We start from the raw sequence: 14,702 nt of genomic DNA, 5'->3' as shown, positions 1-14,702 counted from the left end.
TTCAAGGAAAGATACAGACTTTTCCTCTATTCTGGAATAATGATGATGGTGGTCCTAGGGCTATCTATAGATGTCCAGGTCTGAGCAGTCTGTTTCACCCGTACAATCCCAGTTAAAATGCCAGTCTGAGGGGTTGTACAGGCCATGATCATAGGGATCCTGGAGAGATCCCGCTGTTATGTGCACTGGGCCTTAAGGAGGCAGGCAAAGGTGCAATTTCTAAGCGATCATGTATCCTACGGGACAAAATTTGTCCCAGAAAAATCATGAAGTAGGCAAACTCCCCTGGGCTTCAGTGCATTCTTTTCTAAAATTAAGAGATTAAGTTCTAAAAATGCAAGAACTCCAAGATGGCTTGGAGTTTTTTATACACTGTATAGCTACCTTACAGGGCTGTTGTAAGGGTGCATGCAAGGTGCTTGGTACAGGGCCTGACACATAGTAAGCCCTCCACGAAAGGGGTCAGTGATAATGATGCTGATGGTGATGATATTCTTGGTTGCCCAGTATTCCCCATCTATACCTTTCTTCCACCTGCAGTCACCTACTGCAATATCTTCCCTGTACCACTTTAATATTTTTTTGTTGTTTTCTTTATTTAAGGTGTGCACTTTTATTGAACTGGTCTCATCAGGTTTTTTGGTTTTTTTTAATTAGAATGTATTATACTCTTACTTACCTGAGCCACCCTTAATTATCATCATTATTATTTTTTTTATTTTTATTTATTATTTTTTTTTTTTTTAAGAAAAACAGGGCCTTGCTCTGCTGCCCAGGCTGGACTACAGTGGTGTGATCAGGGATCACTGCAGCCTTGACCTAGGCTGATGCAGTCCTTCAGCCTCAGCCTCCTGAGTAGCTGGGACTACAGGTGCGAGCCACCACGCCTGGCTAACTTTCTTTTTAAATTTTCTTTTCTTTTCTTTTCTTTTTTTTTTTGATGTACCACTTTAAAAACAAAGTCAAAAGAAACTACTGTAGACATCAAACTGGTAGAGTCAATTTGAGACCCTTCCCTTAGAGACCAGAACCTGGTGTAACTTTCTCTTAACAAAGGTTAATAGCCAGTGGAGGTCAGGGTGGGAACTCACTGAATCCGCATCACACAGAATCAGGTACCTCTCACATTCACGAAAGTGAATTATTTTTAATCAGTTGTGCTGACAGTATGCCTCTTGCAAAAAGAACTAGCCCTAGAGGCCGGGCGCAGTGGCTCACGCCTGTAATCTCAGCACTTTGGGAGGCCGAGGTGCGCGGATCACGAGGTCAGGAGATCGAGACCTTCCTGGCTAACATGGTGAAACCCCATCTCTACTAAAAATACAAAAAAAAAGTTAGCCGGGCATCGTGGCGGGAGCCTGTAGTCCCAGCTACTCGGGAGGCTGAGGCAGGAGAATGGCCTGAACCTGGGAGGCAGAGCTTGCAGTGAGCCAAGATCTTGCTACTGCACTCCAGTCTGGGCGACAGAGTGAGACTCAAGTCTCAAAAAAAAAATAAAATAAAATAAAAAATAAAAAAAACCTAGCCCTATATTCTTTCCTAGCTATCAAGATGGAAAACAACCACATCATTAATTCAGAGGAGGGGTAAACCAAGTTAATCAGACTCCAAGACCCATACTAATTGCTGACCAAGTAATGCCACAATATTTCATGGCTAAGGATCTCCGACTTGTTCCAGTCCCTAAAAATCTGTTCCGCACAGTTAATATTTCACAAAACCAAAAGGGCTTAGTTGCAATCACAAAGAGCTAGAAATCAGGAGACTCGTGGTTTCTATTGAGTTCTGTCATTATCTGTCTAATAAGATAAATAAGTCACTTTTCTGTATCTCAGTCTCCACATTTGTGAAGTGAGGGAAGAGAAACATGTCCTAAAAACCAAGCAGGGGCTCTGGAAAGAAAAAGAGCTAAGAATGGTGGGTTTTTATTAAAAGTTACACAAGTTAATGGTTTTTGTCTCCATTTATCTGAAAGTGGGTTAAAAATAGCTTCCAAATAAAGCAAAAAGAATTTATTTAGACTAAACTGCACCGGAGAAGTAGAGGAATTAAGAGATAGGACAAGCAAAGATGGGATGTTTCAGTGGAAGAATTTCAGGGAGTAAAAAGGCTATGCTGTAAAACCAGAACTTTTGTTAGCACTGCTTTTTTAAGATGAATTGGTCATAGTTAATGTATTGGATGGAAGAATTTTTAAACATCTGCCCCCAAAGTACGCTGCATCCAAAAAAATATATAACGAAACGAATTCTTACTCATTTGTGTTTATTCTTGGACTTATCCTGACATAATGGGGTTTTTAAAATTATAGACTCATACTGCGTTTATTCATCGCCCCTGTCCTCTCATCCATAACTCAAATTTACTACCAGCAACACAAAATACAAAGATGTGTCCAGTTTCACTACAGCTCTTCGCGTTTACAAGTATCGAGCGCTTGCTTTCGGAACGCCCTTCTGATTGGCCGAGCCAATGCCAGTGACATCAACCAACTTACTTTTGATTGGAAGGCTGGTTGCTGGGACTGTAGCGTTTGCAGGAAGTCACTTAACTGTTTGGGAGCTGGAAAACCGAAGCTGAAGTTCTCTTTTGCCATAGGAACGAGCGCAACTGACTAGGGAAGATGTGTCCCAGAGCTCCGCAAGCTGGAACGTGAGCCAGGAGGCCCGGACCGACCACGGGACCGCGAGGCACTCCGAAAGTGTGCGGCTGCTCCTTCCCTGCCTCCCAGCTGTTACCCTTTTAAATGTCAGTGTTCGAGGCTGTAGGGGTAGCACGAGGCAGTGAAACGGAACAGTCGGATTGGCCGCACGCCTCAGTTCTAGACGCACCTCTCCACTGAAAGGCCGTTCTGACTGGCAGGGGGAGAAAGTAAACAGAGTTGAATCACCCTCCCCACTGGCCAATTGGAGGGGGTTTGGTTTGTGACGTGATGGGATTCTGCGAAATTGTTACTGAGCAAGAGAATGCCGGAACGGTGCGGACCGGCCGGAGCAGGGGCTCAGAAGCCGTCCGTGGACTCGGGAAAAAGTGTCTCTTAGACCTGGCGCTCGGCGGGGCCCTCGCCACCCGCGTCGGGGTGATCGGGTGAATGTCCTGGGGCTTTGGCTCGACGGAGAGGCGGCCGAGGGCGTGCACCTCTCTTGCAGTTTCCTCTCCCAGCGCCTCGGGGGCGTTTTCAGTCGAATAAACTTGCGACCGCCACGTGTGGCATCTTTCCAAGGGAGCCGGCTCAGAGGGGCCGGCGCGCCCGTCGGGGGATCGCGGCCCGCGCGGGGCAGGGGCGGCGGCTAGAGGCGGCGGCGCGGCGGAGCCCGGGGCCGTGGATGCTGCGTGCGGAGGCGCTGCCGGTTACGTAAAGATGAGGGGCTGAGGTCGCCTCGGCGCTCCTGCGAGTCGGAAGCGCCCCGCGCCTCCGCCCCCTTGGCCGCCGCGCCGTGCCGCGCCGCGCCGCGCTCGTCGTCCGAGGCCAGGGCAGGGCGAGCCGAACCTCCGCAGCCACCGCCAAGTTTGGCCGCGCCGCCTGGGCTGCCGTCGCCCGCACCATGTCCGCGGCCGCCTACATGGACTTCGTGGCTGCCCAGTGTCTGGTTTCCATTTCGAACCGCGCTGCGGTGCCGGAGCATGGGGGCGCTCCGGACGCCGACCGGCTGCGACTACCTGAGCGCGAGGTGACCAAGGAGCACGGTGACCCGGGGGACACCTGGAAGGATTACTGCACGCTGGTCACCATCGCCAAGAGCTTGTTGGACCTGAACAAGTACCGACCCATCCAGACCCCCTCCGTGTGCAGCGACAGTCTGGAGAGTCCAGATGAGGATATGGGATCCGACAGCGACGTGACCACCGAATCTGGGTCGAGTCCTTCCCACAGCCCGGAGGAGAGACAGGATCCTGGCAGCGCGCCCAGCCCGCTCTCCCTCCTCCACCCTGGAGTGGCTGCGAAGGGGAAACACGCCTCCGAAAAGAGGCACAAGTGCCCCTACAGTGGCTGTGGGAAAGTCTATGGAAAATCCTCCCATCTCAAAGCCCATTACAGAGTGCATACAGGTTAGCGGCGTCGCCCTCTCCCCCGGAGCTCTGGGGTTAGTTAACCTTTGGCCAAGGCAGTGTTCCTGGGCATTCGGGACACTGCACTCGGCCGAAAGGGTGCAAACATGTTGGATAAGATGCGGTTTAACTCTTTAAATAATTTAAATGTGCATTGGCGGAAAGCTCACTCTCTCCTTAATTGTCCCCGGCCTTCGGGAGCCACGGAGAGCCTTAAACTGGCGGGCAGAGCGAGTGCGGTGCGTGGCTTCGCGGGGAGTGGTGTCCGCCCCTCCCCTGTCCCGCCCCGCCCCCGGGACTCCCGCACCCCGCGACGGTGGGGCCACCCCACCTGGGAAAGACGCTGGCAGCGGGGAAGTCAGATGGCGTATCTTTTATTTAATTCCCTTGTCGGGTTGCAGAGAAGTGGTTGAAACCGAGGGGGGACGCGGCGCACTTTACTTCGAGCCTTTTAGGGATGACTAAGGACTCATTTAGCTGGATGCCTGCTACTTTTCTGGGCTTGCCAAGGTGGTTTTAAATTTGGCCAGGAGTCCCCCGAGAGGTTTAAAATAACCCTGCTTCAGGCAGCAGAGGAGTTTGATCAAGTAATGGTGGTTAACTTCACTCATTAGCCTTCCTAATGAGCCAGATTTCAGAGCTGAGTTTTTTTTTTTTTTTTTTTTTTTGGCCATGTGACTTAGGTCGCACCCTCCACCCCTGAATCAGGCGGTTTGCAGGGAGGTGTGGTCCTTGCCGGAGGTCAACCTTGGTAATGAATGTTGGGCGGTTCTGGAGGCCTCAGGGAATAGTTCCTCCCAGGGAGGATGAGAGGAAGGGCCGGACAAGAATGTGGCCAGAAAGACATCTATCTGCCTTTTAAAATGGGCGTTGGAGACTTGCAGGGACCTGGGTCATCCAGTTCTCTTGGTTGTGTCTAACATGCACGGTGAAAGTTGGAAAGCATTCACATTTGGATATGCTGTCTGACCATCTTCCGAACGCTTCTCTCACAAACGCTATTCAGACGAGGTAGCGGGGCTTGGTCCTCTCAGATAAGCCTTTTGCTTCTGTCCTGTGACACCGTGTTTGAGGGGGTATTGTTGGAGTTAGTTGGAAAAGTGTTGTCATTTTTTGGTGTAATACTTCGATACTTTTAAGATGAGGTCTTGGGCCTGTGGTTTAAAAATGATACACGGAAAAAAAAAATGATACTTGATTGGGGTTTTTTGTTTTGTTTTGCTTTCCTTTTTAAAAGAAAGGTCACGTAACTGCTTCTCATTCCATTTCCTTTGGAAACTTCTTCTTGTGGAGGTGGCTGCTGGCACCGGAATCAGACTGAATTTCCTCCATGGTTAATGCAAAATCAGGTTCTGTTTGGGGTCATCATCTAGGTTGCCATAAAGCAGCACGTTTTAAGGTTTGTGTCTGTAAGGTTGCTGAAAGGCATGTGCCTGTGTTGGGGGATGTGACCTTTAGTGTGGCTCTGGGGGTGAAGTAGGGGTGTATTAACCGGAGGATGTTACTCACCAACAGCTGCTGGGCGGGCCTGGCTGTGTCAGCCATGTTCCCCGAGTTCGGTTGTTCCCATCGGCACCCACTGCCACCTTGAGCAAAGACATTTTCTCCTTCAGGGCGCTGCCCAGTCGTGCAGCCAGGGAGGCCTGCAGTGCCTCTGTGAGCTGCCAGAGTCTGTCCGACTCAGGAATAGGGTTTCCAGCGTTCTGGGCCATTCGGCTGAGTGATTTTTCTCAGGCATTTATAGAAATGGCTGCTTATGTGTGCGTGCATGCGTGCTGCTCCTTAATTCTCCATAAGGCAAGTCATTCGGCTCAGCTGTTTCAGGAGAACCTTTTTCCCAGTCAGGAGTGGAAAACGAAGTGAGATGTTCATTCAGCTTTAAGTGCTACAGTCCTTTGAACCTAGGGGATATGGTGATTGCAGGTGTCTGTGTTTTGGGGATCTCTAATCTTAGTGAATGGTTGAACAAAACCTCAGCCTGGGTTAATATTGTCAGAAGTGTCTTCCTGCTAGAGGAGGTATGTGTTAAGGTTACTTTAAATAAGAGACTTGGAGGTCTCATGCATTTGGAAGTTTCAGATACAACTTCAATTTAAATTGACTTTAGGGTAGGGTAAGGAGCTTTCCTAATTTTCTTTCTGCTGGTGTTAAATCAAGAAGGTGGGCAGAGATGGCATTTGGAATGTCTGCATTCTGTGAAGATTTTAAGAGCTGAACTCCCTGCCACACCCCCTTGTTCAGTGCTGCTAACATTCCTGTAAGAAACCCTCCAGCTTGCTCACTTCCTTATAGAGACACATACAGCTGCCACTTCCATAGACCACTTCTACACCAGCTTTAGAAGTTGAATCATTCAAACAGATTTTCTTCTAATTCAGTGCTGCTACTTCTGTAGTGTGCTGGGAGGAAAGACACAGTTGAAGCCGACTGAGCTGGGTTCTGATTTGTCCTATTGTGTTCTCGTTTGAGACCATAAGCAAGTTACTTTAATTCAGAGTTTGCAAACTGGAGGCTTGCTGCTGAATTTGCTTTGCAGATTTGTTTGGCTTGGCCAACACAGGGTTTATAAAAATTTAATTAGTTACCAACATCTAAAAATCAGAGGATTATGGCATGAGTCCAGATTTCTGACTTATCTGGAAAAATCAAAAGATCTGGCAAAACTGGGCCTGAATTCCAGCCTAGCAACAATTGGCTTGAACTGATCATGATATGGGGGCAGTACCTCGTATTTTAATAATTTACATGATGTCTTTTAGCCTTTAAGTTTGCAACCTCTGCTTTGTTTAAGCCTCACTTTCTTAATCCACAAGATAGGGCTACTGTCCTCAAGTCACAGGTTCTTGTGCAAAGATAACATCTGTAAAGCACCTAGTAGGGTTCCACACACAGTAGCCCCTTGAGAAATGCTGGGTCCTGTAGTTTGTGTATAATATACAGAACTTCACCTCAAACATCAGGAAACACTGGATAAACTTGTTTTTTGTTGTTGTTGTTGTTTTCTTTTTGAGACGGAGCGTCGCCCTGTTGCCCAGGCTGGAGTGCAGCCGTGGGATCTTGGCTCACTGCAAGGTCCGGCTCCCGGGTTACGCCATTCTCCTGCCTCAGCCTCCTGAGTAGCTGGGACTACAGGCGCCCGCCACCACGCCCGCCCGGCTAATTTTTTTATATTTTTAATAGAGACGGGGTTTCACCGTGTTAGCCAGGAAGGTCTCGATCTTCTGATCTTGTGATCCGCCCGCCTCAGCCTCCCAAAGTGCTGGGATTATGGGCGTGAGCCACTACGCCCGGCAGATAAACTTATTTTTAAGCAGTATGTTAATTTACATTTTCGAATAGTGTGTTCAGTTTGTTTTTCTTCAACCAGACCAGATCTTTTCCGGTGACATACCTCTAAAGTTTAAGCAGTGGATCCATTGTTAATCTAAAGAAAAAAAGATGCAACAAATATACTGTTTTTCCTGTTTCTAGACTTTTTGGACACTTTATGATGTATTTGTACTGTTTCAGATTAATTTTAGAACTATTGGAGTATTTTATGTGAAAATATATCAAGCATATTATTTGAAAATGTAATTAACATGAAGTTTATCCTAAGTCTCCTGACTTTGCGCATACCCTTCACATAGAGTATGGGCAGATTTTGGGGGGTGGGTGGTAAAGGCAGTGTTATCATTTGGAGAAGGAAACGACTACATTCTAATTCCAGCTCAGAAGTCATCAGAACAGGCTGATGTTGAATCATGCTGGGTTGATATCCGGATGATAGAAACCTTAGGCCTTGTTTCTATGCCAGGTGCCATCTTATTCTCTTTTTGGAGGGACTTAAGTCAGCTATCGCCAAGTGTTGACAATGGGTTGAGTTTGATAACACTGATTATAGGATTCTGAAGATGAGAAAACCCCAAATTCCAACATCACACCCGAGTTCTATGAAAAAATATTTTTGTGTATATATATTCCGTGTGTGTGTGTGTGTGTGTGTATATATATATATAGTGCAAAAAGAGGCTCATATAAAAAACCAGGAGAGATGGGAGCTACAAAAGCCCCGAGTGGCGGCTTGTGCTTCTCCTTAGCCTCTTCGAACACATTCTTGGGATCCTTGGCATACTTGGTGTGAGGGACCTGGACAGCCTCTGTTAGTAGAAGTTGTCCTCCAATATGGAAAACAGATTTTTTTGGCCCCTCTAGGAATGTTCATCACTGGCTAACTCTAACTTAGGTGGGAATTTGCTTAAAGGCATGAGGTTGCCCTGAGCTTCTTGCACTCTTCTCCCTTAATTACTGTAAAAGGCTTTGGAGTCAACTGTTTGGTCAAGGAGAGTCTGATGTCATCAGAGGTATGAGGAAAAACTCACCTTCATTGCCTGGGAGGTGGGGCCTTAGAGACAGGGCACGGCTTTGCCCTAGACTAGGGAGCCTTAGCTTGCTTGGCTGCCCATTAAGTAGGCCCTGCCCAGCCCTTACCGCCATTTCTTCTCTTCGTTAGTAGAATGGAAGCCCTGTGCCTGGATCCTTAGGGACACATTATCTCTACCCCATTTTTCTTTCCAGAGGGCTCCCCAAAGTGATGTGGAATGGCATTTCATAACCCAACTTGCTTCATCCAACATAGATTTACAACTAGGCCTGAGTGGGGCTTGCACAGGTAACCGTTTCTCTACCCTTTTCCCATAATTGACCCCTCCATTACTGATTCTCCTGCCTCAGCCTCCAGAGTAACTGGGATTATGGGTGTGTGCCACCACACCCGACTAATTTTTTGCATTTTTAGTAGAGACAGGGTTTCACCATGTTGGCCAGGCTAGTCTCGAACTCCTGACTTCAAGTGATCTGCTCACCTCGGCCTCCCAAAGTTCTGGGCTTACAGGCGTGAGCCACTGTGCCTGGCCTCCCCCATTACATTTTAATTCCACAGATACACTTGAGCTGTTTATGGACTATGCCCCTTTCTGAAAGCGACAAATCGTTGTAATAGCTAAGACTTTTTTCACCTGTCACAGAACCAATTTTTGCCCCCTGGGAGATGATACTGCCCCACCCCACTCAGCAATAGGAGTGATATCAAGTATCCTGTTAGGTAAGAGTAACAAGCTATGCAAAAGGCTGCATACACATAGCTTCTAGCTATAGAAGATGGGTTTCTAAGGCTGCAAGGGTTTGCTATAGGGTTTGCTTCTGGGTTTTAGACAAGAGGCTAAAACTCCCTTGAATATATTCTTCAGCCCGAGCTTTCTGCAGAAATCTGACCCTGGGGCTGTAGGCTGTCAGGACCCTACAGTTCTTATTGCTAGTGGCAAGGTAGGAGCCACCGGTTGCCTTTCTTCCCTCATTTCCTGCGTGTCCTGTGTCATCCTCCATCTATCTGCCCTAGCAAAAACAAAGTCAGGGAGCCTCTGAGAATCTTCTGCTGGCAAGATTACTGTTTCACAATAGAAAACACAAGTGGGGTCAGATTACAGAGTACGCACACTGTTTCCCTTGATTTTCCTCTCACATCTTCTGTGGGTGGTAAGAAGAGAGAGGGCAAGGATATAAGTGGGTTCCTGCGTGACAGAGGGAGATACCAGAGTAAATACAGTGCCGCTTGAATGGTGACACCCCATTACCTTCAGACACAAAGATGTAAGCTGAGGGAAATGAATTCTTGGATTCTGAACATGAGGGTCAGATTTACATTCCTGTCTCAATTGTTGACGCTTATCCCAAGGACTAGTCATTCTGCAACATCTGTGGGAAATTCCCAGATTGAACTTCCCAGGGAGAAACATCATATGACATATTGGGAAAATGACTGACAATGGTTTTCCTTAATAAGTTCATTGAGAAGAAAAGTGGGCGGATGATTTCCCGGTCTTCACTCTTTCAGAAGCCCCTAAAACAATCTGACATGCTCTAGTTGGAGCCTGCTTTCTATCCCATCAGTTTGATTTCTGAATGACTTATGATCATTACCATTCTTCATTTAAAAAAAAAAAAAAAAAGCTTTGTCGCATTTGTTAGTCTTGACTTCCAAATCTTCCGTGTTCTTTTTTTTTTTTTCTCTCTCTCTCTTTCCCCTTGGCTGTTCTCAGGCTTGGAGAAAAAGCTTGTAGCATGCCATTCCTTCCTCCACTGCTAGAATCCTCCCCCACATCCGACCCTCCCACCTTTTCCTAATGTTTCTCCAGCAAGCCCAGCGCCCACTGAAGAGCGTAAATTAGTGCCTAGTAATTGGTACAAAGGCACTTTCTGTTTCTATGCAACACACGCAGAAAGGAGGGGCAAAAGGAAGACGAAGAAAAAAACCCCACAGATGGTTAAAAAGGGAGAGAAGTGAGATCCTCTTTCAGTGGTCTTTGAGCAATCCTGGCTCTCTCTCCGCCCCACTTTTTGTTGGAAGTTAGTCACAGGCCTAGGCTTAACTCAGAGCACTTGGTGGCAGCAGTTGTTAGTATCAAAAGAATAGCACTTAGAGGTTGGAAGTGACCTTGGGAGGTCATCACATCCATCATTTTGTCTTTAAGAAAGCACATCCCCACCCTCTCTCAGAGAGATGGGGATTATTCTCTTGAAACGTTTTGGGGGGACTTGGAGGGCTTCGAAGCACACTACCAGGGTTCAAAAGCCACCTCTCTGCCTTGACTAGCATGGGAGTGGTCATACTGTGTAATCTCCCAGAGCCTCACCAGCTCATGAGGGTACTAGACAGTTGGAAGCATTTGTCAGCAGAACATGCTAAAGCCCCTAGCTTCAAGCTTGGCTCTCTGGGTGCCTAGAAATTTTTCCTTCCTTTTGAATTCTTTGCAGTACTTTCATTTGAATTCTTTTCCCCCCTTGCTCTCCTGGGACTTCAGTCTATGGTTAACATTTTTCTTTTTCACCTTAAAGAGCTGCTTCATGGAATTAACCAAGTGAAAGGGCAGAGGTGGAGTTAGGTGGGGTGGCCTATGCCCTTTTTATGGGAGCAGCACTCTCTGAAACAGTCCAAGGCAGAGCTGCTGAGAGGTTTCCTACCACTGCCTACCTGGAATCCTCCTGAAACTTTAATACCTTTTTGATGCATTAAGGCCACAAGTAAACATTTGTTTTATCCCAGCCTCAAGCAGTCCCCTCAGCAAATAATAGGACTAACATTATTATTCATAAGAATGTGATCCCCACTGAAGGAGTGAGATGCACCCAATTTTTTTTTTTAAATACGTGATACCTTCCCAGGGCATTCATTGCTGTGTGTGTCCAAAGCCTTTTTGATGGTGTGCCCGAAGGCTTCTCTTTTAATCTCAGTTTCTAGTGTGGCATAATTGACTTCAGAATCCTGAGATGAGAATTGAAGAATCTGGATCTGAAATCTAAAGGTTCTAGAGCTGAGAGAACCAGTTTGCTCACGATCTAAGCCAGAGCTGCTGCTACTGGGCCTTTGAATTTGTTTATTTTTATTTATTTATTTATTTTTTTTTGAGACGGAGTCTCACGCTGTTGCCCAGGCTGGAGTGCAGTGGCGCGATCTCGGCTCACTGCAAGCTCCGCCTCCCGGGTTCCCGCCATTCTCCTGCCTCAGCCTCCCGAGTAGCTGGGACTACAGGCGCCCACAACCGCGCCCGGCTAATTTTTTGTATTTTTAGTAGAGACGGGGTTTCGCTGTGGTCTCGATCTCCTGACCTTGTGATCCGCCCGCCTCGGCCTCCCAAAGTGCTGGGATTACAGGCTTGAGCCACCGCGCCCGGCGAATTTGTTTATTTTTTAATGAAACTGAGAATGATCACAAATTTGAACAGGAAAAAGGAATCTAGGAGAATTTGAACAGGAGAAAGACCAATCCTTAACTGGCCAGATTGAGTCTTTTTAAAAAGTGGGGACATTTATTTAAATAAGAGACGGGAGCTTAAGCCATACAAAATTAATGACAAGGATTTGAAATGCAGTCCGTGGTGTTATGTCTTCAATGAAGTTTGAACATTTTTCCAAGCTGAGCCTCCGTCGTTATGGAAGGGAGTGCCTCCCAAAGGGCCTGACTTGAACCAAAGTGGGAACCAGTGGAATAGGCAAGGGACAAAAACACCAAAGTCTCTCTTTGGACATTTTAGAACTGGGAGCAAAGTTACAGATCATCTTGGCCCAAAGAAATAGAGGGAGAAAAAAGGTTTCGCCGTCTCTCTCTTCCAGAGAGCGAGCTGTGATAAGACAGGCAGTTAGAAAGGAAGAGTTAAGGCCTGACCCATTTCATATTGAACAGCCAAGACTGAGGAACTGGAATGTGAGGGGTCTTTACGTTAGTACAGAGACAGTAGACAGAGTCGTCAGAGCACAGGCCTTCGGGTGCCTCAGACATGGGTTTTTGAATCCTGTCTTCACCATTCTATTTATGACAACTCATGCTCCACTTACCTTCTCTGAGCCTCAGGTTTCTCATCTGTAAAATGGAGCTCAGTAATTACATATTTATGAAGTTGTTATGAGGCTTAATTCAGACGAGGTGTTTAAATCATTTAGCACACCATTATAATTAAAAATAAAGAATTTATATGAGTGTCCAGGAAACCCTTGATTCCTAGAATTTTTGTTTAGAATTCCAGATTAGTCCAGCACTGCCTCATTCACTTATTTATTATTATCATTATTATTATTATTATTGTTTTGAGACTGAGTCTTACTCTGTCACCGAGGCTGGAGTGCAATGGCATGAAGGATCTTGGCTCACCGCTGCCTCTGCACTCTCCCCCTACTTCCCCCTGCCCCTCACTCAAGCAATCCTCCCACCTCAGCCTCCCAAGTAACTGGGACCACAGATGCACACCACCACGCCCAGCCTATTTTTGTATGTTTTGTAGAGACTGGGTTTCACTATGTTGTCCAGGCTGGTCTCAAACTTCTGAGCTCAAGCCATTTGCCCACCTCAGCCTCCCAAAGTGTTAGGATTATAGGCGTGAGCCACTGCACCTGGCCATCTCATTCACTTAAATTATTTATTGAGTGACTTACCTGCAAAAAGCTATGTAAAATGCTGGTACCAGGCACCTTGGATTTCGTGACTAATAGTGATGATAATGATAATATCTAACATTTATTATATGTCTGGTTCCAAGCTAAATGGTTTACATGCATTGTCACATTTAAACTCAACAGCAATCCTGTGAGAAAGGTGCTATTCTTCTCATTTAATAGGAGGAACCAGACTGGGAGTTGGTTAACCTAGTTCAAGGTTACACTGGAATTTTCCTAGTCTGTCTCTAGGTGGGTGGAGTTGGGCATGAGTGCTTGCTGATCTGGACCCCTTGGGTTTCCGCCAGTGGGAAGAGACCCTGTGTTTTACGTGGTTCTCTTGGGTTTGGTCCCAGAGCCACCAGTCTTCAGCTGTCTACTCTTTTGTTGTTCTAACTCTGGCTCGTGGTTGGTTTTCACGAACCTCAGTTAGGAGTGTCAGCAGAAATCTTGGACTCTGACCACACCTACTCTGTATTTTCCATAGTTATCCAGAAGCTGCTTCCTTCCTGTTGAAAAATAACCTGGTTGTGGGCCCGAAGCTGTATTAGTCAGGACAACAGAATCCAAACAGGGACTGGCTTAATAAAAAAAAATGAAACTTTATTGGTTCAGGTTACAAACACATCTAGGGGTAGCTCTCGTTTCGGTGTCTGTGGATACAGGCACTCAGTGTCTGCCTCGCTATGGCTCCGTTTTGCTGCCTTTTGCTATGGCCTCAATCGTGGGGTTGGCAGGGCTGTCTCCAAATAGTGGCGAGATGGCTGCCCACAGTTCCAGACTCATATCCTGCCACTTAAACCCCAAGGAAAGACGGTTTTCCATTCGCAATGATTCCAGCAAAAGTTCCAGGCTTTAAGCTCTATGACTAGTTCAGATTGTGTGCCCCATCCCTGAAATGAATCACTATGGCATGACTGGGTCACATCCAATCTCTGAGTCTGGAGGTGTGGGGTCACCCTCCCTGGAATTACATGTACCCAGAATGGGGAAGGAGTTGTTGCCAAAAGGAAATTTAATGTGTTATTTATTCTTCAAAAGGGAACAAATGCCAGACAGGCAAAACCCACACCTATTCACTCCATCTTCCCATTTCGTTATTTATTTATATCTATTTGTATTTTTTTGAGACAAAGTCTCGCCCTGCTGTCCAGGCTGGAGTGCTGCAGCACGATCTCGGCTCGCTGCAACTTCCACCTCACGGATTTAAGCCATTCTGGTGCCTCAGCCTCCCGAATAGCTGGTATTACAACCACATACCACCATGCCAGGCTAATTTTTGTATTTTTAGTAGAGATGGGGTTTCACCAGGTTGGCCAGGCTTGTCTTGAACTCCTGACCTCAGGTGATCCACCCCCCTCAGCCTCCCAAAGTGCTGGAATTACCCGTGTGAGCCACCATGCCCGGCTATCATCCGATTTAGAACTACCAATAGGATTTTCCAAAGAACAGAGTTTGACAAAATGAGAGGCAAACAGTGTGATAATTTTTTTTTTCTATATGTTTTTCTTTCTTTTGATGGGAAAGAGCTCTGAACTATCTCTGGAGTTCAGCCTGAAAGACAGATAGGCCATAAGTGAAGGTACAGAAGGGTCTTTGCAGAAGATAGATGGTTTTGACAGGTATTACATATGCTTGGGCAAACACCCACTGGCCCTCCTGAGTGGATGTTCTAGAAGCCGATACCA

The 14,702-nt window shown here is 46.7% G+C and overlaps 1 protein-coding gene and 1 long non-coding RNA gene across 2 annotated transcripts in view; one reads left to right on the top strand and one right to left on the bottom strand.

Moving 5' to 3' along the window:
* The window catches only part of LOC102134749 (uncharacterized), a 54,444-nt gene extending 51,722 nt beyond the window's left edge, over nt 1–2,722 (bottom strand). Inside the window, exon 1 of the long non-coding RNA XR_012424785.1 lies at nt 2,498–2,722. This is a non-coding gene — a long non-coding RNA (uncharacterized lncRNA). The remainder of the gene's footprint in view (nt 1–2,497) is intronic.
* A 234-nt stretch (nt 2,723–2,956) lies between these two features.
* Nucleotides 2,957–14,702, top strand: part of KLF9 (KLF transcription factor 9) — a 30,414-nt gene continuing 18,668 nt past the window's right edge. The window contains exon 1 of the mRNA XM_045373129.2: nt 2,957–4,050. Coding sequence (XP_045229064.1) covers nt 3,546–4,050 — 505 coding nt within the window. The 5' untranslated portion in view covers nt 2,957–3,545. The remainder of the gene's footprint in view (nt 4,051–14,702) is intronic.

This window comes from Macaca fascicularis, chromosome 15 (genome assembly GCF_037993035.2).
Source record: "Macaca fascicularis isolate 582-1 chromosome 15, T2T-MFA8v1.1".
Taxonomy (NCBI): Eukaryota; Metazoa; Chordata; class Mammalia; order Primates; family Cercopithecidae; genus Macaca; species Macaca fascicularis.
The sequence above is the reverse complement of the archived record's forward strand: the minus strand, read 5'-3'. Positions and strand labels throughout refer to the sequence as shown.